This window comes from Podarcis liolepis (genome assembly GCF_965112155.1).
Source record: "Podarcis liolepis genome assembly, chromosome: 5".
Taxonomy (NCBI): domain Eukaryota; kingdom Metazoa; phylum Chordata; class Lepidosauria; order Squamata; family Lacertidae; genus Podarcis; species Podarcis liolepis.
In genome coordinates this window covers 47,631,399-47,652,435 of record NC_139556.1, presented here as the reverse complement: position 1 = coordinate 47,652,435, position 21,037 = coordinate 47,631,399, and the positions used below count along the sequence as shown (strand labels likewise).

Below are 21,037 nucleotides of genomic sequence, written 5' to 3'. Positions count from 1 at the left end.
CTAGAAAGTAAGGGGAAATGTCTGTGCGTGTTATGGAGTGAATGCCTGCAGGTGGCGGGGGGATCTGCTGCAGTCGTGAGCAGAGGATCCATGGTTCCCCTTCGTTCCCTCCTCCGTGGTTACACAGCATGGATCCACATGGATCCTCAGGATTTTTGCATTGGGCTACTCCAAAATCACTGTCAGATCACATGTCTGTGGCCACAGCATGAACCACAAAAATCATAGATCCACTATTTCCTTTAGAATATTTTTTTCTTGTTTTCCTCCTCTAAAAACTACGTGCGTGTTATGGTCTGGTGCGTGTTATAGAGCGAAAAATACGGTAGTTTTAAAATGCAATGAATATGCTTGTTATAGCAACAAAACACTGACCAGTAAGATATCCATTTGAGCTACCTTTATGAACCAATACAGATTTCAAAAAGGTGAGAGATTCTACTGTTCTTGATCCTCTGAAGCTAGGATTTCCAGTCAGGATACAATCATTAGCACCAACAGCAAGATTTCGGTCCTCCATACAGGGGCAAATGGCAAAAGAAAAAGTTTGAAATGTCTGGGGGTTTTTAAATAGCTTCTTAAGATGTTAGCATTTGGTACAACAGTTTCATATAATTTATATTTTGGCTGACATGTAAAAGGAGACATAGCCAAAGTCACAATAAATCAAAAACAATTTTAGTCATTTGCTTTTCCCCCCCAGGTCCATTATTTTTTAAAAAATTAAAACTGATTTTAAAAGGCTTTTGGTTTGCAACCCAGCGGGAATAGTTGGATGAAAAATATTGAACTTGAAAGGGGGGCGGGGTTCAAGAATATTTCTTTCGTAGTAGCGTTATGGAATCAAAGTTGAAGGCAGACATTGAACACTGTGCCTTTAGAAAGATAAAATGGTTTTGTGGATAATTTCAATGCATTCTCTGATCTCATCCTCCTTGATCACCAGCGGGGGAGCCAATCGGATGATATCACCATGTGTTGGTTTGGCCAGCAGTCCATTGTCACGGAGTCGCAGACACACTTTCCAGGCATCGTAGTCTTTAAAAGAAATCCAAAAACAGAATCAAATATTTGCTTTACAACCAACTGAAGTAAGCATTACAAGGAGCTCAAGGTGGCACAGGTGTTTCTCCTCCTTCCCATTTCCTCATCACAACAATTCTGTGAGGTAGGTTAGGCTGACAGATGGCGACTGGTCCATGGTCACCCAGTTTGCTTTTATGACCAAGTGGGGATTTAAACCCCGACCTTCAAGGTCCTAATCCAACACTCTAAGCCACACTACATGAAGGAGATAGGTTGTGGTTTCATTTCCAGACAGGAAATAAATTTGTTCAAAGTCTGTTTAGAAATGGCAGCTTGGACAAATATTTCACCTCTGGCCACAAGAGACCAGATGTGCTCCCACTTTTTAGACAGTACATAAACTTGATTGAACTTGCAATCTTTTTTCAGGAAAAAGCATGTCAAGCAGTCTGGGCTACTACCTATTTACCCCAGTCAGGAGGACTTCAGACTTTTAGAACTTTCTGTTGCGATTGAAACTGTCTAAACCCTATTCCTAGAGCATCCTCAGTTTCAGGTATTTTGGGTCAAAGTTCCCTATTCTCCTTTTGTGTGTATTTTCAAATACTGCCTTTTTTATTCAAAAAAGTAAAAAAGGAGAGCAGGATATATACCCCCAAATTATATACCTTTACTCAAACAGCAGCAGCACCTAATTCATTCAGAATGGATATGATATTATGCTATTGCCTCCAAACTGGAACTTGCACAATTCTCTTGCAAAAGTGAAAATGGCCTTGAATCATGTTGAAGTCTTGTTAGCGCAGTGTAAAAACAGCCTTACCTTTTGTTTCACGAATAACAATAGCATTTAATAATCCTTTTCCTCTGACACAAGCCACAATATCTGATGGAGTCTTCATAAGCTCATTCCTCAATAAGTTGCCCATGATTTCTGAATTCTTAACTAACTTTTCTTCTTCAATTACCTAAAGCAGTTTGAAACAAAGGTAAGAAAACTGAATGATGGAGGAAGAATCATAAAAATGTAAACATAAGGTTCAGTTTGGCTCTCATCACAAGACCACTACTAACCATAATTATAATTTATAATTACTTATAATTATATTTACTAACAATACACAGTTAACTATAAAATTACAAGTCATAAGATGGTACAGGTGTAAAAAAGAAGTCTTCAATTATGAAGACGTGAACAAACATAAGACACAAAGCAGATACATGGATATTTGGCTACTTTTATTATTAGACAAGTTGAGGGAAATGACTGTGAACATGCAGTTTTCGAGTTATTTAAATACTGCACAGTGTTAGCATAGTCATGCATAGCATTCGTAGACCTTAAACTGATATTTACATACCTCGAGTGCTGCTATGGCCACCCGGCAAGCCAATGGGTTCCCTCCATATGTAGAACCATGTTCTCCAGGTTTAATGGAGAGCATGATTTCATCATCACATAGTACCGCTGAAACCTAAGAACATAAATTCTGCACTGAGACAACATTTACCAAAAACTTAAGAACATTTTTCCTTTGTCCTGCTTCACAACACCACAGAGGTTCCACTAAATTACATGTCTGTAATGTTTTGGCATCATTATGCATTTAAGACTGTAATTCTGAAAGTCGGGACTGTGTTGGTTTGTTGGTTTGTTTTTATTGATATGTAAAGCAGCTCAGGGAGTGTTTACAGCTAAAGAGTGGGGCAAAAATGCTTTAAACAAACAAACAAACAAACAAACAAACAAATCACTTTGCTGCCTCCCCCCTACGGTTACAGCTGCTGCACAGAGTCTAAGGCAATATTCCTATTTATTTCCCATTGCTTTATAAAGTATGCATTCCTCAGTAAATGCTTTGCAGAATGAACTGCAAGTAGGTACAATTGCCTGTTTACTGTGTTCAGCATTTATTTACCATTTTTAAACTTCTGACTCAGCTCAAAAAGAGTTGCAAAATGCTGGATGTGGTACTCAGCAGGAAAAGAAATTATCCGTTTCAAAGCTGTTTTCACCAGACAATCATGTAAGTGGTCTAGAGAACTTAAATGGCCTGATCCTTCAAGACATTTTACTGGATGTGAGAGCCACCAATCTGAACAGACCTTTTTTCCAAATATATACTTAAGATTCCAAACTAAGCAATACTTGTTCAAAAAACAAGAGAGTTGTTAAACTACCCAAATGTACAGCTAGTTTCATAATACCATATCACACTTCAAAATGCTTGCTTGTGCCTAGTTCCCCCGGACTTAGTTAGAAACCTGGAGCAATGTGATGGAGAAATTTCCCTTCCTGAATATGATTATTTACTGTTGTTCTTGCCCAGCTAAATGTATTAACAATGGAGCAATTTCAAGTATTACAGTACAGTACAGTGGACGCTCGGGTTGCAAACGTGATCCATGTGGGAAGCACGTTCACAACCCACATGTGCGCACGCGCAGGCCGCTATTTGGCATTTCTGCGCATGCGTAAAGCGTGATTTAGCGCTTCTGCGCATGCACAAGCACTGAAAACTGGAAGTAACCAGTTCCGGTGCTTCCAGGTTTGGCACGGTGCACAACCCAAAATCGTGCAACCCGAAGTGTCTGTAACCCGAGGTATGACTGTACCTCAGCTCAGTACTTCTGGGCTGTTACAGGTCTGACCTTGGAAATTCAGAACTGCAGGACCACAATTGATTTGGTCAGCATGCAATCTGCATTACACCCACAGGTTCAGTCCCTGGCATCTCCAGAAGGGACTAGGAGAAAATCCCTTCTGAAACCCTGGATGGTCACTGCCATTCAATGTAGTCAGTACTGAGCTAGATGGATCAATAGTATATCTCAATATAAGGAAGCTTCCTATGTCACCATTTGCTGACCTCTGTCATATTGTAAGAACATGAATCCTGGAAGATAGTCCTAACTGACTCCACTTCATCAATGCTCCTTTCATTAAGCCAGTTTTGTATCTTAAACCTGTTGAAATCTCCAAAAAGCAGTTCAGAACCAGTTGTTTCTCATTCAATATTACTTACAGGATAAACACCTCCAGACAGGGCCTTTCCGAGCAGGATCATATCTGGTCTAACATTTTCATGATCGACAGCCAGCATTTTCCCAGTCCTTGCCAACCCAGTCTGAATTTCATCAGCGATAAAGAGAACCTGTTTTTTTAAAAAAGGAGCACATATTCAAGAAGTATTTCCTTGACAAGGAAAGTTCACCCCAAACATCCCTAGCAACTCTTGTCCAAACTACAGAAACTGGTATAATTAAACAACTAGCTCCAATGTTTAACCTCTGCTCAGCATACTGCTATATCACACCACATCTAGATCGCATAACTTTAAAAATTCTAGGCTACATTTGTGCCCACAAGATTCTTTATGGTAGTACGATTTCACAAGCCAAGAATGCTTAACAGCATTTCACTTAACAGCCCCTTTAGAACTTTTCATATGAGAGGCCTGAATATCACTTGCATAGCATTATCAGAGTCTCATCATGCGCTGGAAAGCATAAAATAAAATAGCTTCAATCCAGAGAGCCCCTTTAGACCCTCATATAGAGGGACTTGATGAATTGTCATTCAATGAGCATTTAGTTTGTTTTGTTCTCCTTTAAAAGAGAAGATTCTCCAAAGCCAAACTCCAAATGAAGATCTTGCAATATGGCTTTCTTGACCCCATTCCTAATCTACATTTACTCTGTCTGATCTATTATGTGGTAAAGTCCAAATGATGTATATGTTTGGAAGCAGGAAGGTCATTATAATCATTCCACAGGGTGAAATTTGCCACTGCTGTACCCCAAGATAAACCAAAATGTTCTATGGAAACAGCCCTATCAGACTGAAAAGCAAAGACAATTTATGAGTTGCCCAGCAGTGGGATAAAGTCCATTTAAAAGGTACACAAAGTATATTACAACAACCTTGTCGTCTACTTAAGACAGGCACAGAACTGATAAGATAGCAAAGTTGAGCAACAGCTCACTTTGGGGAAAAGTGTTTTACCAGGTCAAAACCGACATCATTGGTGAGAAAAACACTGATTTATTTCTAATAATAAGAAAACTATACCACTTACTACTGGACCTTTGGAAGATTCAAGTAACTAAATATTAGATTGTGCTAACCAGCAGTGTAAAAAAAATGTTTTTTAAACATATAACAGCATTATACGATTGTTATCTTTGGTCTAAACAAGGCCTGTTGTATTAGTTAAAAGACTTGGCCACTTTCCACAGCTTGAATGTTGTGCTCTTAGCACAGTGACTTACTTACATTATGCTTTGTGCAAAGCTCTCGCACACCTGTGAGGTAACCTTTATCAGGAACAACAACACCAGCTTCCCCTTGAATTGGTTCCACCATGAAAGCTGCTACATTTGGATCTTGAAGTGCACGCTAAGGACAAGTATATTGCAATGAAGAAAGACAGTTACTGAATGCCGTTATGGAGAGATGCAGAACAAGATTCATAACATTCTTTCTCCTAACTTCTGAATGTCTTCACAGAACGGAAGATTGCAACACACCTCAAGAGCTGGCAAGTCATTGTATGGAATTATTTCAAACCCTGGCATAAATGGTCCAAACCCATCATAACTGGAAGGATCTGTAGAACTTGAGACAGCAGACAGCGTTCTTCCCCAGAAGTTGCCAGCTGGGAGGAGGGGTGGGGGGAAAGAATGAACAAAATATATAATGTTCAGTTACGTTATGCAGCCTAGTCAACTCAACAATCCGAAGATGTCGAAAGACACCACATCTTTCTAAAAGGTAGAGATGCTAAAGATGTATCACAGTTGTGTTTAGATCAAGGATGGGTAACCTGCAGTCCTCTAGATGTTGCTGAACTACAACTCCCATCATCCCACCCAAGATGGCACAGGTATTAAAACCTCCTTGCCCAACTCTGGATTTTAAACAGCATTTAATGTTGATTCTGTTGAAAATGAATAGCAAAATACAGATCATTTAATCATTGTTCACCTTGTATGTTTGCCATGTATGCAAGTGCCAAAGAGTTGCAACTTCCCAAAGTTATAACAAAACAGAGTCTTTTACCCAACATGCTTGTCCAGGATGAATGGTTACAGCATGCTGTCTTAACAGAGCCCAGAACACCGACTGCATGAGATTTCAGTTGACCAATACATTTCACAAGCCTAAGCACACTGCCTCAACAGCAAGTCCCTCCAAACTGAACAGGATTCGTTCCCTAATAAGTGTTGTTTATGACTGTAGCCCTAATTTGTCAGCACCATATTCCCACCCCGCTTTCACCCATGAAAAGAAAGATTAATCTCTTCTCACTTAGGTTTCTTTATGGCACCAGAGACAATATAGGATTTGATAAATCGGAAGGTGATGAGGGCACAACTTTGCACATTATTTTAACTTAGTAAAGTGATGAATTCATTACAAGCCACAAACCATTTAACAGGGGTGGGAACTTCAGGTCCAGAAACCAAAAGTGGCTTCTCTGGTCTTTCCACCCAACTCTTGGGACTTTCCCAGAACACATTTTCTCTTCCCTGACCATGCCCATCATGCCCATTCCTCTCTCTCATCAAGTGCAGCTGCCACTGAAATGTAGCTTACTTTACACAGGTAAGTTTTTTAATACAAAGGTATTTTTAATACAAAGGTATTCCTACAGCATGTTGTTGTTTTTAAAACATGCATGATTTCATAATACAAAGTCTCCAGTACCTTTGTTATGCCCACCTGCAACGAGTTCTTCTGATATTTAAAACTCTGACATACCTGCAAAAAGTATCTTTGCCTTGTATTTGGGAATTCCTTTCACTGTATATGCCCACTTGCGAGCCAGTTTACACGCTGTTTCTCCAGCCTCCACTCCTAAAATAAGAGAGCACAAAAGGTGGAACCAGGAGAGGGGTAGGAAGAGAAGGAGAACTCATTACTATCAGAAGCCACATGGTGGACTATTGCGGAAGTATGCTATGCAGAGTAGGCAGGGTAAGAGCCTAGGGCCCTGGAAGTGTGGGAAGGGACAGCTAAAAGCAGTGTGATGTTATCAAGAAGCTGAGTTCTGCTGGAGCTCTGCACATGCCTTGGAACCATGACTATACTTTGGCAGTGCCATTGCAAAGTAAGAGAGAAAGAAACACTGACTTAAGCTAAACGACCTCCTATAGCAGCAGCAAGAGCATGGCCCCACAGCAGCCTTCCCGCCCCACCCCCCCACTGTACTTGCTCGAAATTCTGAATACATCCTGGAGCTGAAAAAGGTTGGAGACACAGCACTTTGTGTGCAACAGATTTCCAAACACACAGGAAGCAAGCCCAAATTTCAGGGAACCACAACTGTTCTCTCTAGCTTCCCACTTAAGTGACAAAAGCTGTCCGTTCACATGCTTTTTTGGAGGACAGAACAGAAAGCCTTACCTGTGTTCATTGGAAGCACTTTGTTGTATTTGAACATTTTTGTGATATACTCTTCATATTCGCCAAGTACATCATTGTAAAACGCTCTTGAGGTAAGGGTAAGTTTGTCACACTGGGCTTTCAGAGCAGCTACAATCTTTGGGTGACAATGGCCTTGATTGACAGCACTGTAAGCACTTAAGAAATCAAAGTATTTTCTGCCTTCTACATCCCACACATAAACACCTGGGGGGAGGGTAAACAAGCAGAGGTACAATATTAGGAGAATATTATCAAATGATATATCACACACACAAACCTCTGGTGACATATAAAACAAAAAAATAATGTTGATCATTTATTTTTTTTAGAATTGAGGCATAGGGTGAATGATGCAACAGATTAAGTCATTCAACTGCTAAAAAACATCGTATAATATTTGGCTAAATAAAAAAGCAGCACTTCAGTATATACTATAAAAACAGAATGGCTGCTTTAACAAAACTGAACAGGAATGACACAAAGTACAGAATTCACATTTCTCAACTTCCTATACGTACTTTTTGGCACAGTTACCTATGCATTTTCTGTGACTGTAAGATAACTGGCTAAGCTATTTTGTGTCAAGCGCTGTAGTAGTGCTGAGAAAAGATTGACACCTGAAAATACAAATTATCTGTGCAATGAGGGGGTAGGGATAAACTTCATTCTCTTCCCTTGAAAATGGGCTGTCTGGTGCTGCATTTTCCCCAAGGTAGTCCTGCTAGCACAAGCCAGAGGTTACATTTTTGGCACAGCCTAGGGCAATCTGCTCATGCTGACTTCAGCAATGAAAGACTTGTAGCCATTTCACATAGATATCAAATGTGTTTACCAGGCACAGCTTCATAAGCACAGGAATGAATAGCTAGCTTCCAAAATGACCATCATTTGGGTCACACTGACTTTTCACCCACAATGTTCAACATGCACCTTCTAAGGTAGATCAGGTAATATGCATTTGAGCACAAAATCTCTTTGTAGGCCAACAGTATAAAACTATGGAAAGGCTGTTTTATTTTCAAACTTCCTAGGTGAGAGCGAGACTCCATGCCTGCACCCATCTGCCACAAGTGCTATGCCAAGGCAGGCTGCCAGATGCCAAGAAAATAAAACTGCCTGCTTGTCCTCATGGAAGCATGAGGTATACTTTGTACTTTGCTACACTTATCCAGCTACCAAACACATGTTCAGGAAGATAATACTAACCTAAGAAGCTGCTAATTTGCAAATGCAAACCAGTAAAAGAGTTGACCTGAACACAGTTTCCAGACGCTTGTTTTGCTACAAGCTTTAATCTTGCATTATGAGGTTACATAGTAGCAAGGAAACAGACTTTGAGACCATTTGCGCTTCTAATTAGGCTAAGTAGGCATTCCCTTGATTTGGTGAAGCTTGTCAAAAGTAATAAAAGTTCAGCAACCTTGTAGATCAGGTGGTAAGTATGCTAAACAGTTGGTGCCCTAAGGTCAGGATAGTCTAGTGATATATGCACTGGGGAGACGCCACCAATAAAGAATGCTAACAGAGCGCTACCAAAGCTAGATGTTAGAATTATTTAGATTAGGGGTGTGGAAGCTGCAGTCCGTGGGCCAGATGTGGTGCTCCAGGCCTCCCCATTTGGCCTACTAGGCCATTTCACCCCAAGCCATTCTCAGCTGCCTCACACCTGCCCCATCAGTGTGGCTGGGGCAGGTAAGGACAAGCTGATTTAGGTGGGCGAGTGAGCTTCCTGTGGAGAACCAGTAGGCACAGCTGATCCCTGCAGAAAGCAGGTTCGAACTCACCTCCCATCCACTGAGTTCAAGCCTGCTTTTCAGAGGCTTCCAAGCACTGAACAGGGCTTTCTGCAAGGCATGTATGATGCTTTGAAGTCTCTATCTCCCTCTATCCCAGCAGACCACATTTGACAGATGGGCTGGGCCACCGCTACCCCCTATTGATCACCTGACGTCATTAGAGGGAGAGAAAGACCTTGGCCACCAGATCCCTGGTTTACATTAAGGCAGGTTTTAAAATTTCAAATGCTAACCATTGTGCCCGGAACTGAAGGCAACATAAACCAAAGAACTGCAGAAAATAAAGGCAATATAAAAGAGCAGTAAGTTTTTATAACAATACACACCACACTGAATGCAGTATGATCTGCTGTTTTTTTTTATACAACTAAATGGAAATGTGGTGAATACTTAAAAGAAATATAACAACCAGATAAATTTCCAAGTAGGGCTAGATATATGAGCAGCAGCTAAGAATAACTAGAAGAGGGGTGGTAACTAAGGAGATGCAGCAAAGCAAAGCTTAAACAAGAACCCATGGAGGGATGTGTGGGGAAGTCAATGAATAAATGATAAGTGACAATAACTGTATAATGTATGTATAAAATTATATATATATATATATATATATGCAGGTTTTGGTGTCTTCGGGTGTCTTCCCGTGTAAAAGTTGGGGTGTCTAGGCGACGTTTCGACGAGGTCTCACTCGTCATCTTCAGGCTGGTGCTTTCGGCTTCTTGTTACTGGAACAGAGCGGGATCTCAGTGTTTGAGTTCCTATAAATACTGTAGAGGGGTGTGGTGTATTGCCTCAAAAGTTCTGGGCAGAGGGGAAGTTCCCAGGCTAGTGTTCTTTTCTTCTTTTGTTCCTTAATTACTTGAGGGATATCTTGAGTGATTTCTTGAGTGATATTCTGAGTACCACTTAGGTGGGTCATTAGGTGTGGATTAGTTGCTAAAGCCTTCGTGTCTTGACCTCTTGAATTTGTGAAGAGTTTTTCTGGGAAGATGGCTGTACTGCACTTAGTTGTGCTCTGGCTTGGCTTCGTGTATAGGGGCGAGCTGTGGTTTTGTGCCCTGTGCCAGCCAGATCTGTGTAGGGATTGCAGGGGGGTGCAGCATCCGGAGGTGCCACTATGGTTTGGTTACTGGATGGTGTCTGTAATTTATCTGTGGAGAGGGTCTGGGTTTGGGTCTGGTGTGGTTGATTGGTGGTGGCGTTCTGTGTGCCTCTGGATCTGGTGTCGGTTTTTGTGGGGAGGGCTAATTTCCAGATGTCTGGCAGGCGGGACGTGTCGTCACGCTTGTTCATGTTGTGAGGGTGTTTCTCTATCTCGATGGCTTCCATGATTATTCTCTTGTGGTGATGTTCCATGTTAAAGAGCAATTTGGAATCTGCAAAATTAATTTCGTGTCCTGTTTCTTTCATGTGTTGGAAAAGAGAGGAAGATTTTTCTTCTTTTTTGACGGCATTCTTGTGTTCTGCGATACGTGCATTTATTCGTCTGTTTGTTTGTCCAATGTACGTGGCTGGGCAGACTTTGCAGGGTATTTCATAGACCCCTTGGTTTTCCAACTGGATTTTATCTTTGGGGTTTCTGAGGATATTGGCTATTTTTTGGTTGGTGCAAAAGGCTGTTTTGATATTGTGTTTATGGAGAATTTTGCTAATTTTATCTGTAGTGCCCTTGATATAAGGAAGGAGGGCCATGCCATTGTTTTCTTCTGTGTCTTGGTTTTTGGGGGGTGTTTCTTTTTGGATTAGCTTCGTAACCCTGTTTTGCTGGTATCCATTGGCGATTAACACATTTGAGAGATTCTGTAACTCAGTTGTCAAGTGGTCTTTGTCAGCCAGGCGTTTGGTTCTGGAGATGAGGGTCTTGGCTACGGAGTTTATTTGTGCAGGGTGGTGGTGTGATTGAGCATGTAAGTAGCGGTTGGTGTGTGTTTTTTTCCGGTAGATAGTGTGTCCTAGGGAGCCATCAGGTTTTTTGTAGATTAGGACGTCAAGGAAGGGAAGCTGGTTGTTGGCTTCTATTTCCATAGTGAATTGTATTTTGGGGTGTAGGCTGTTGAGATGTGTGAGGAAGCTATCTAGTTTTTCTTTCCCGTGTGGCCAAATTACAAAGGTGTCGTCAACATATCTGAGCCAAAGTTTGGGTTTGTGTTCTGACTTGTCTAAAGCATTGGTTTCAAAGTGTTCCATGTACAGATTTGCGATGACCGGTGAGAGGGGTGATCCCATAGGTGCTCCTTCTATCTGTTTGTATCTTTGTCCATTGTGGATGAAGTACGTGTTGGTTAGGCAGTGGTTGGTCAGGTCCAGGATGTATTCGGGGGGATTGTATTTGTTTTGAATGGCTGTCAAGGCTTCATTAATGGGCACTTGTGTGAAGAGAGATACAACATCGAAGCTCACAAGTAGGTCATCGGGATGTAGGTTTTGCTTCTTTATTGTTTCTATGAACTGGAAGGAGTTTGTAACGTGTGAAGAGATGGATTCTGCATAGGGCTGAAGTTGCTTAGCGAGAAATTTAGCGAGATTTTGTAGAGGTGAGCCTATGGAGCTGACTATTGGTCTGAGTGGTGTTCCTTCTTTGTGTATCTTGGGGAGGCCGTAGAGTTTGGGGCATCTGGATGATTTTTCTCTGGGGATGATTCTTAGCTGGATTTCTTCACTGATAGGAGAGGCTTTTATTTTGGATTTGGTGGTTTTTTCCAGATAGGTGGTGGGATCTGTTTTTATAGGTTGGTAGGTAGGGTCTTGGAGTAGATTTGATAGTTTTGCTTGGTAGTCCGATGTGTTCATCACAACAGTGGCATTACCTTTGTCTGCTGGGAGAATGATTATGTTGTTGTCTTTCCTCAGGTTGGTGAGTGCTTTCTGTTCTTCTTTGTGTAAATTGCTTCTGGGTGGTTTGCTGGAGCAGAGGATGTTGGTGACTTCAAGTCTGATTTTATTGGCTTCATCTGGGTTGATTTTGGTTAGGCTAGCTTCGACTCCGCATATGATGTTTTCCGTGGGGATGCGTCTCGGGGTAACTGCAAAGTTGAAACCTTTGGAGAGTACTTTGGTTTCAGTTGAGGTGAGGATCCTGTCTGATATGTTATGTACTGTTTGTTTCATGGGTTGTTGTGGAGGGTGGCTGGGCTTCTGGCGTCTCTCTAGTTTGTGGAGTTTGTGGAGTTTATACACGAAGCCAAGCCAGAGCACAACTAAGTGCAGTACAGCCATCTTCCCAGAAAAACTCTTCACAAATTCAAGAGGTCAAGACACGAAGGCTTTAGCAACTAATCCACACCTAATGACCCACCTAAGTGGTACTCAGAATATCACTCAAGAAATCACTCAAGATATCCCTCAAGTAATTAAGGAACAAAAGAAGAAAAGAACACTAGCCTGGGAACTTCCCCTCTGCCCAGAACTTTTGAGGCAATACACCACACCCCTCTACAGTATTTATAGGAACTCAAACACTGAGATCCCGCTCTGTTCCAGTAACAAGAAGCCGAAAGCACCAGCCTGAAGATGACGAGTGAGACCTCGTCGAAACGTCGCCTAGACACCCCAACTTTTACACGGGAAGACACCCGAAGACACCAAAACCTGCATTCCTATACCCGTGAAAATCTACGAAAACAAATATATATATATATATATATATATATATATATATATATATATAGTGTGACATTTTTATGCTCAGAACTCGCAAGCATCCTAGGTTTTAAAGCAGGTCAGGGAACCTGCCGTTCTCCAGACATTAAAAGGTAAAGGTACCCCTGCCCGTACGGGCCAGTCATGTCTGACTCTAGGGTTGTGCGCCCATCTCACTTAAGAGGCCGGGGGCCAGCGCTGTCCGGAGACACTTCCGGGTCACGTGGCCAGTGTGACGAAGCTGCTCTGGCGAGCCAGTACCAGCGCAGCACACGGAAATGCCGTTTACCTTCCCGCTATAAAGCGGTACCTATTTATCTACTTGCACTTAAGGGTGCTTTCGAACTGCTAGGTGGGCAGGAGCTGGGACCGAAAGACGGGAGCTCACCCCGCCGCGGGATTCGAACTGCCGACCATGCGATCGGCAAGCCCTAGGCGCTGAGGTTTTACCCACAGCGCCACCTGCGTCCCCTGACATTACTGGACACCAACTCCCAGCATCCCTAGACAGCATGGCCAAGAGTCAGACATGATTCCCCGCCCCTAGTTTAAAGGCAATTATGTCACCTCTCCTGAGTTGGTCTCAAATGCCAAGCAGCGCTCAGTGAGCCAGAAATAGAGGAGCAGGCACAGATTAATTCAGCCAGTGACAGCTGCAGGCTGCTTCTCACAACTCTTTGCAAAATACTTACCCTATGCATCATCAGGGAATGAAAGACCAGCAAACCATGTACACAAGGCTATGCCTGCTGCTGCCTATCTTTTGAATTCAACATGCTTCTGTCCTGTTCAGACAACTAGGATAGTTCTCACATCTGTATATTGCACAATGCTGGCTAAGAGGAAGTTACTTTTAACTTAATCACCAAACCACCATAGGAGAACTGTGGAACTAGACTATACAAATGACTGGCCCTACATTAAATACAAAGGGAAAGGTACCCCTGACCATTAGGTCCAGTTGTGGACGACTCTGGGGTTGCACGTTCATCTCGCTCTATAGGCCGAGGGAGCCGGCGTTTGTCCACAGACAGCTTCCGGGTCATGTGGCCGGCATGACTAAGGCGCTTCTGGCGAACCAGAGCAGTGCACAGAAACGCTGCTTACCTTCCTGCCGGAGTTGTACCTATTTATCTACTTGCACTTTGATGTGCTTTTGAACTGCTAGGTGGGCGGGAGCTGGGACCAAACAACAGGAGCTCACCCCATCGCGGGGACTCGAACTGCCAACCTTCCAATCGGCAAGCCCTAGGCTCTGTGGTTTAGACCACAGCGCCACCCACGTCCCTTCCAACATTAAGAACCATTATGTGCCTCCCCACACCCTGACAAATGCCAACTTCCTCTCTCTCCTTGGAATCTTCTTGAAACTGTTTAGGAGAGGCTGACCCATAAGAAAAGGAGGGGGGAAGAGAAACTATCTTCCCCAGGAAGATAGTAGTAACAGTGTTTTCTTTCTTCTGAGTTAACACGGTCAGGAAAACAGCTGAGATTGCACATACACAGCAGCCAGAGTATCCCACATTTCCGTTCCCAAAGAAGCATCATTGTTGCAGTGATGATACAAATGATCCTTGCCACTGGAAAGCATTAAAGTGAATGGCTGAGTTAAGCTTCCATCCCTTGCCTAGGAAGCTATTGGAAAGATTAAAAGTACATACCTTTTCCTTTTTCAAGAGCAACAGGGAGCGGGTGGTAGTTATGTGCACCATACTTGGCCTCACGCTCAAATATGTAGTCGGATGATGGCGGGCCTTGGACTGTTTTCTTAGTTGCAACTGACGTAGCTGAACTCACTGAAGAATGAACGCCTCGACAGAGAACGCCGAACGACTGCCGATGGGCCAGTTTAGAAAACATGGTTACAGTGCGCTGAAGGTCTGAAAAAAGAAAAAATGGCACATAGGGAATTGGGTCAGAATCATGAAACTCAAGGGGACGTTCGCTTCAACACCACACTGCAAACAAAACCTATACAAATAGTTGTGATTACATGCAGGATTTTGAGCGGGCCTTCTTACATAGACAAAGCATTTCAACACAGAAACCTAGATCCTAGTGCACTATTAAAAATTCTCCACAGAACAGCTGATATGATCTTCATGAGGTAGACACAGACTTTGCACAGCTAAGCTAGAAAACATGGGACAACAAGGTAGACCCAAACCCAAGTTCCCAACCCAAGAGTCTGTCTTATATGCAACACACAACGAAACATACTCTTGCTAAGGTACATGCCTTTCCCATTAGGTGTGAGTTCACGCCAGGATGAGTCATGGAAAGTTGCATCACACCAAGCCTTTCAGTTAAAAGCTTTGGTATGCTTAAGTTACCTTTGGATATCTCACAGTCAACATCCAGATTTGTGCTCAGCTTATAGCAAGGGCGGGGAGCCTTTCTCAGTCCATTCCTTCTTGGCCAACATTCTGAGGGCCACATGCCAGTGGTGCGCAGGGCCAGAGGCAAAAGTGGGAGGAGCAATAGGTGTCGACCACACAAGAGTTGGAGGCTTATATCGACACGCATACACCAACCTACATTATTGCAATTCAAGAACATATTCCAGCCAAGCAACACTCAAAGAGGGTGCAGAGAAGGGCCCAGGAGGTATGTGCCTTGTGGAGAGTCCTGAGAGCTGGACAGAGAGGCCTCAAGCTCCTAGACCTGAGGTTCCCCATATCTGACCTACAGCTTGAAGACCAGTATTGCCAGTTCTCATCACTATGTTCCAAGCTCTGAGTCATGAAAGAACTATTGCATAGGCCCTGCATCTTGAAAACCAACATGTAAGATGATGTGCTAGAGGATTTTCTATAGCATTTTCAATTCTCAAATGTTTTTCACAGTTGGTCACTTAGCAGCAGATAAAACACCATGAGAATTTAACAAAAAAATAATAATCCCAAGTGCCTAGTTGCTTTGATTCTTAAAGTCCTGATGCAGGGATTAGAAATATTTTTCCAGGCTGCTGAACTCTACTGCAAATGTTCCCCTGTGGAGCTTTTAAAGAACAATTAATCTGAGTTACAATATAACCCTTGTCACCAGAGCATTGCAACACTGACAGCAGACAGACTAATCTTCAATATAAATAAGACCTACTTTTACCTTTCAGTATCATTCAGTTCATAAGACCAAAGGGGATTGTTGTTGTGGTTTTTTAAAAATGGTTTATGCAAGCGTTTGAAGAACTAAGCAAAACCATACATATACAGACCTCTGCTCAACCATTACTAGATGGTTCACTCAAAAGACAGGTAATCCTATGCCATTGTGTGTGTGCTGATTAATAACTGCTTGTCATATTAAACATGAAACAGAATATATTGGCCAAGGAAAAGAAAAGCTCAAAAAAAAAATCTTAACTCTTCCCCCATCCTAAAAAAAAGTGACTTTACCAGATGCTTATACTCAATTTTTATAAGCTGTTTAAGCAGCATCCCTCACAGTGGAGCGGGAAAGTAAAACACATTTCTAGGAGTGCAGCCTACAAAAGCTTGATTCTTTAATGTACTTGCAAGGGAATAAGGCCCATTGAACATTGAAAGACTTGTTTCCAAGCAAACATACATAGAACTGAACTGTTAGTATCCTACCATTCCAGCATACAAAGATGACACATAGCTTTTCTAATTCATAGAATCATAAGAGCTGGAAGGGACCCAAGGGTCATCTAGTCCAACCCCTTGCAATGCAGGAATGTCAGCTAAAGCATCCATGACAGATGACCATGTTGTACAGGAAGAGTCAATAGCTACTTCTGTTAATATTGACAGTATTCTGTTAATATTCTGTTAATATTGAATATTCTGTTAATATTCTGTTAATATGTTAATGGAGTTCCAATGTGACATTTAGAAATTTCACCCCCCAAAATAGCAAGTATTGCACTACATAAGATTTGGATAGGACCCAGATTTAAAATTGCATCACTGAAAGCTTGCAACAGGATGAACTTCTCAATGATAGGACTATACAGGCCTGGCCCACTACACACCCCTCACGGGGAGAAAAAGCTAGCTTGCTTAATTAGCATATACAAGAAATAAATGCTGGTTTTAGAAAGAGGCAAATTTATGGTTTATTAAAATACTATGAATCTAACTGCAACTGCTGTGATACTTACTGTCACTTCCTAACCTTGGCAAGTGTGACGAGTTGCCTTTGAAACCCTTCTCATAAGGAAACAGCACACAAAACATGAGCCAGTAATCCGTTTTGAGAATACTCAGATTTTATATTTTCTGTTCGTATATACATTTTTACTTGTACTGTAATGATGTTGGAAGAATGTTCTGAATCTGCTGATTATAAAGGCATTTTGAATGAGAAGTAAATCCATCCAAACTGGTGCTTTCTCAGGTCCATTTTCTTATTTAATCCTTTTAGCTTTACAGCCTAGTTACCAGATTCATCTCACTGCCAAATATTTACAGACACATCACTACTTGCAAATAGTGGAAACAAGGATAGTGACACACATGGGTAAAGTGCAAGAAAGCAAGGTTTTCGGGTGTCCAAAAATCCGGGGCAGGGGGGAGCATCTTAGCAAGGAAAGGACACCTGCCCAGTGGAACTGAGAATAGTCAGGCTAGAAACATACGGTATTTCTTCAGAGAGCTAGCATCAGTAAACAAGAGACACTTGCTTGAGGCATATATACCCATCCCACTTTTGCCTTCTGAAACAGGTTTTGCATGCTTCATGTTGGTTTAAAAACCCACAGAAGCCTGTTTGACAAAACACTAGTAGGACACAAAAAAAAGTGTTTATGAGAGAGATGGAGAACTTGCAGTCCTCCAGATGTTGCTGGACTACAACTCCAATTATCCCTTAGCATTGACAGTGCTGGCTGCAGTTGGTGGCAGTTGGCAGTCTAGCAACATCTGGAAGGCCCAATGTTCCCCATATAGGGTTTATTACATGGGTAGTAATGGTGGGAAGAACAAAACAGGAACTCTGCACAGTTTTGATTGCTATGCCTCAAAAGGAACCTTGTGGAGTTGGAGCTGCTCTTTAAAAGCAGTTTAAACCAAATCATGGAGGATAAGGTTAACAATGATAGTTGTGTACTACTTCTGCTGTTCTGAATACTAGTTGCTGGACAGCATGAGTGGGAAGGGTGCTAGTATGCTCACACCCTGCTTGACAACATCCCATGCACATCTAGTTGGTCTTTGTGAGAGAAGTATGTTGGATCAGATTGGCCTTTGGCCTGAACCTACAGGGATCTTCATATGCCTCTTCTAGACCAGTTTGCTCTTAAAAGCTGTAGTCTATTCCACCTCAGGTTTCCATTGTACTGTGCCAGAAAACTACTAACAGTGCACTCCTATACATGTCTACTCAGAAGCAAGCCCCATGGGACTAATGCCTGGGTGAGTGTGCATATATTTCCTTTGCTACCCACTTTATTTACTCTCAAGGAAACCAGAAAAAGCCAGGGGCCTCCTTTAGCTGAGATCTTGTACCAGCAGGGTTTTACGGCTCTGCAAAAATGGAAGAAGTGAAGAGGGCCATCAAGGCTCTCTAAGAACGAGAAATGAATGATGGAGACTTATTAAACTTGGAACACGGAATACATCATAAAACAAACCAATTGCGCGCGCACGCACACACCCTCCGACATGTACATTTTGAAAAGGCAGAGGATGTGATAAGGCTTCACGTACCCACCGCAGGCTGAAGGGTGCTGTGCATACATTTCTAAGTAAAGACAATCTGGGGCTAAAGCGCAGGAAGAAGCCAGGGTTTGCGCACGCCAGTTGAAGCCGGTCGGGCAAACATGCATACACTCTGTGCATGCTCAGACACACAGCGCCCCGTTACATGCTCCAGAGCAGCCCACGGGTCTCCAGCAGGGCTGAGGATCCAAATTATGTTGGGGAGGCTCGTGGGAGGGGACGGACGACAAAGCAGTAAAAGGGGAAGAGAGCAAAAGGACGCCCATAGGAGGGAAAGCGCTGCATGGCCAGGGCCTCGCTCCAGCCCGACGGCCGCCGCCCGTTCCCCATCCTCACGGGCATGACGGGGTGCAGCAGCCGCGGAAGGGGGTCTCCCCGAGGGAACAAGCAGGCGGCCGGCCGGCCGGCCCCTCCCCACACCCACCGGGCCTCCCTCCCCTCGCCGCGCTACCTTCCTGAGGCGACTCTCCTCCGCTTCGGCGAGAAAGGGCAAGCGCGGCTTCCTCGGCCGCCTGTCACAGCTCAAAAGACCGGCCACGTCACAAGCCCCCCTGGGAAGACGCGCCGGCGCCGGGGCGCCCCATTGGCCTCCCCGGCACGCCGCACCCAATCACAGCGCGGCGAAGGCGCCTCCCCCGGAAGAGCTCCCTCGCTATTAGCTGCCTGCTTGTCCCCACCTCTGCCGCTCATTGATCCTCTTCGGTGCATTCCTAGCGCCGCTCTCCACCAATCAGGGTTTGCGTGTAGGATTCTTTGGGTCCCTCCTGGGCGCCTCGCTGCCTCTTTCCTTCTTGCCTCTCCGATACAGATTAATGATCAAGCCTACCTAAAGCATCCGTGATAGATGGCCATCCAAACTCTGCTTAAAAACCTCCAAGGAAGGAGAGTCCATCACATGCTGAGGATATTAATTTTTGTCTATGTCTTTACTTAGACATATTTTACATAAATAAGGCCCTGTATGTTCAGTTGATTAGAATTATTCCTCCAATGGTAGGTAGTTATTTCTAGATCCAGATTTTCTTGGGCACCTGAGTTTAAAAGAAGAAGGGGAAAGTTCCACAAATTTGAAAGAAACCATAGAAAAGAAGGAGTTGAAGTGCAAAATCAATGAACGGAATAAGCGTTCAACACCCTTCCTGTTTCCTGTTCCTCTGAGGCTGCTTTTCTCTAGGAACAATGACAGGGTTTTGCCACATGTTCCTGTTTCTGCACTTCAACTCCAATCTCATCTTTTTTAAAATAAAAAAAGCTGATCCAGAGATACATTCATAGAGAATGGGTAGCTAAATCCAAGGCTAAAGAAAGATGATAGGAATACCAGCTGGTGGGGACAGATAAGAAGCAGAGGTGTGAATAGGAGAATGGGGACAAAACTAGAATTTAGGTGGCTCTGGCTCTGCCAACTACAGTGGTTCCTTGGGTTAAGAACTTAATTCGTTCTGTAGGTCTGTTCTTAACCTGAGGTACCACTTTAGCTAATGAGGCCTCCCGCTGCTGCCACCGCGCTGCTGCGCAATTTCTGTTCTCATCCTGAAGCAAAGTTCTTAACCCAAGGTACTATTTCTGGGTTAGCGGAGTCTGTAACATGAAGCGTCTGTAACCTGAAGCGTCTGTAACCTGAGGTACCACTGTATTGGTCTCCCTTGTACCCTACAAGTACCAATGAAGAGGAACCACCACTGTTAAGAAATAAGGGCTGCTGCTCTCGTGCCAACTTGCTTCTGTGCTTCCAAGATTCACATGGCTGAACACTGGCAAGCAGGGAGCAGGACGAGAAAGAACTTTGGTCCAGTTAATGAGGGATCTTCTGTACTTAACCTGCCTGCCACTGACCTCGAAAGAGCACCTGATGTGTCTGGAAAGGGAATGAAGTGTTTTGAGCAGTGTTTCCTTCCACACCACCCTGCTCTGTCACCATTCAATTGGTTAATTATGAATCGGACAACATGCATTTAAAGGCAAACCTACGAAATTTGCAGTTTTCAAAACAATATGCCAATTGAAAGAGAGCCATCCTTAGAAATTCACACTTCTCTGACTCTTGCAATGCATTTCTCCAGACAAGTAATATGTACAAACAAATGCATAAATTTGGCTAAAGCACAGCTTGACCCTTTGCAGATCATCACTAACTTTTTTCCAGGCATTATTGGAACACTGTTTTCCTCTATATAGAAAGATTATCAACATCTACTAATGAATAAATATCAACAATACACATTAATAAAAGTTGTCAGCCTAATATGTTTTCTCTTAAAAAAATACCACACACACACACACATATCTAATACACACAAAGCACTTGACCTGTTTTACTATCTTACTATTTTATTTTGCAATTGGTTATGTTAGAAACCAGAACAGATATAAGAAAACACTATTCCACTTAGCAGTGAGGTGAAGCTGGAAGGGCAAGCCATGGTGATACTTACAAAGCAAATGCCAGTAAAAATAGTATAAAT

General features: G+C 42.9%; 1 protein-coding gene across 4 annotated transcripts; it reads right to left on the bottom strand.

The window, feature by feature from the left end:
- Positions 1-385: 385 nt before the first annotated feature.
- On the bottom strand, positions 386-19,253 carry OAT (ornithine aminotransferase). Of its 4 annotated transcripts, XM_083505381.1 has the most exons (11): positions 18,670-19,060; positions 18,561-18,615; positions 14,550-14,768; positions 7,436-7,660; positions 6,791-6,886; positions 5,557-5,684; positions 5,303-5,425; positions 4,053-4,181; positions 2,388-2,501; positions 1,850-1,994; positions 386-1,038 (listed from the first exon to the last, which is right to left on the bottom strand). In XM_083505381.1, the coding sequence occupies exons 2-11, from the start codon at positions 18,586-18,588 to the stop codon at positions 878-880; spliced, it is 1,368 nt and encodes a 455-aa protein (XP_083361507.1). In that variant the 5' UTR covers positions 18,589-18,615; positions 18,670-19,060; the 3' UTR covers positions 386-877. The 4 variants fall into 4 exon arrangements, with proteins under 4 accessions (XP_083361507.1, XP_083361508.1, XP_083361509.1 ...); XM_083505382.1 differs by lacking the exon at positions 18,561-18,615 and having other exon boundaries at positions 19,024-19,253; XM_083505383.1 differs by lacking the exon at positions 18,561-18,615 and having other exon boundaries at positions 18,997-19,104.
- Positions 19,254-21,037: the final 1,784 nt, after the last annotated feature.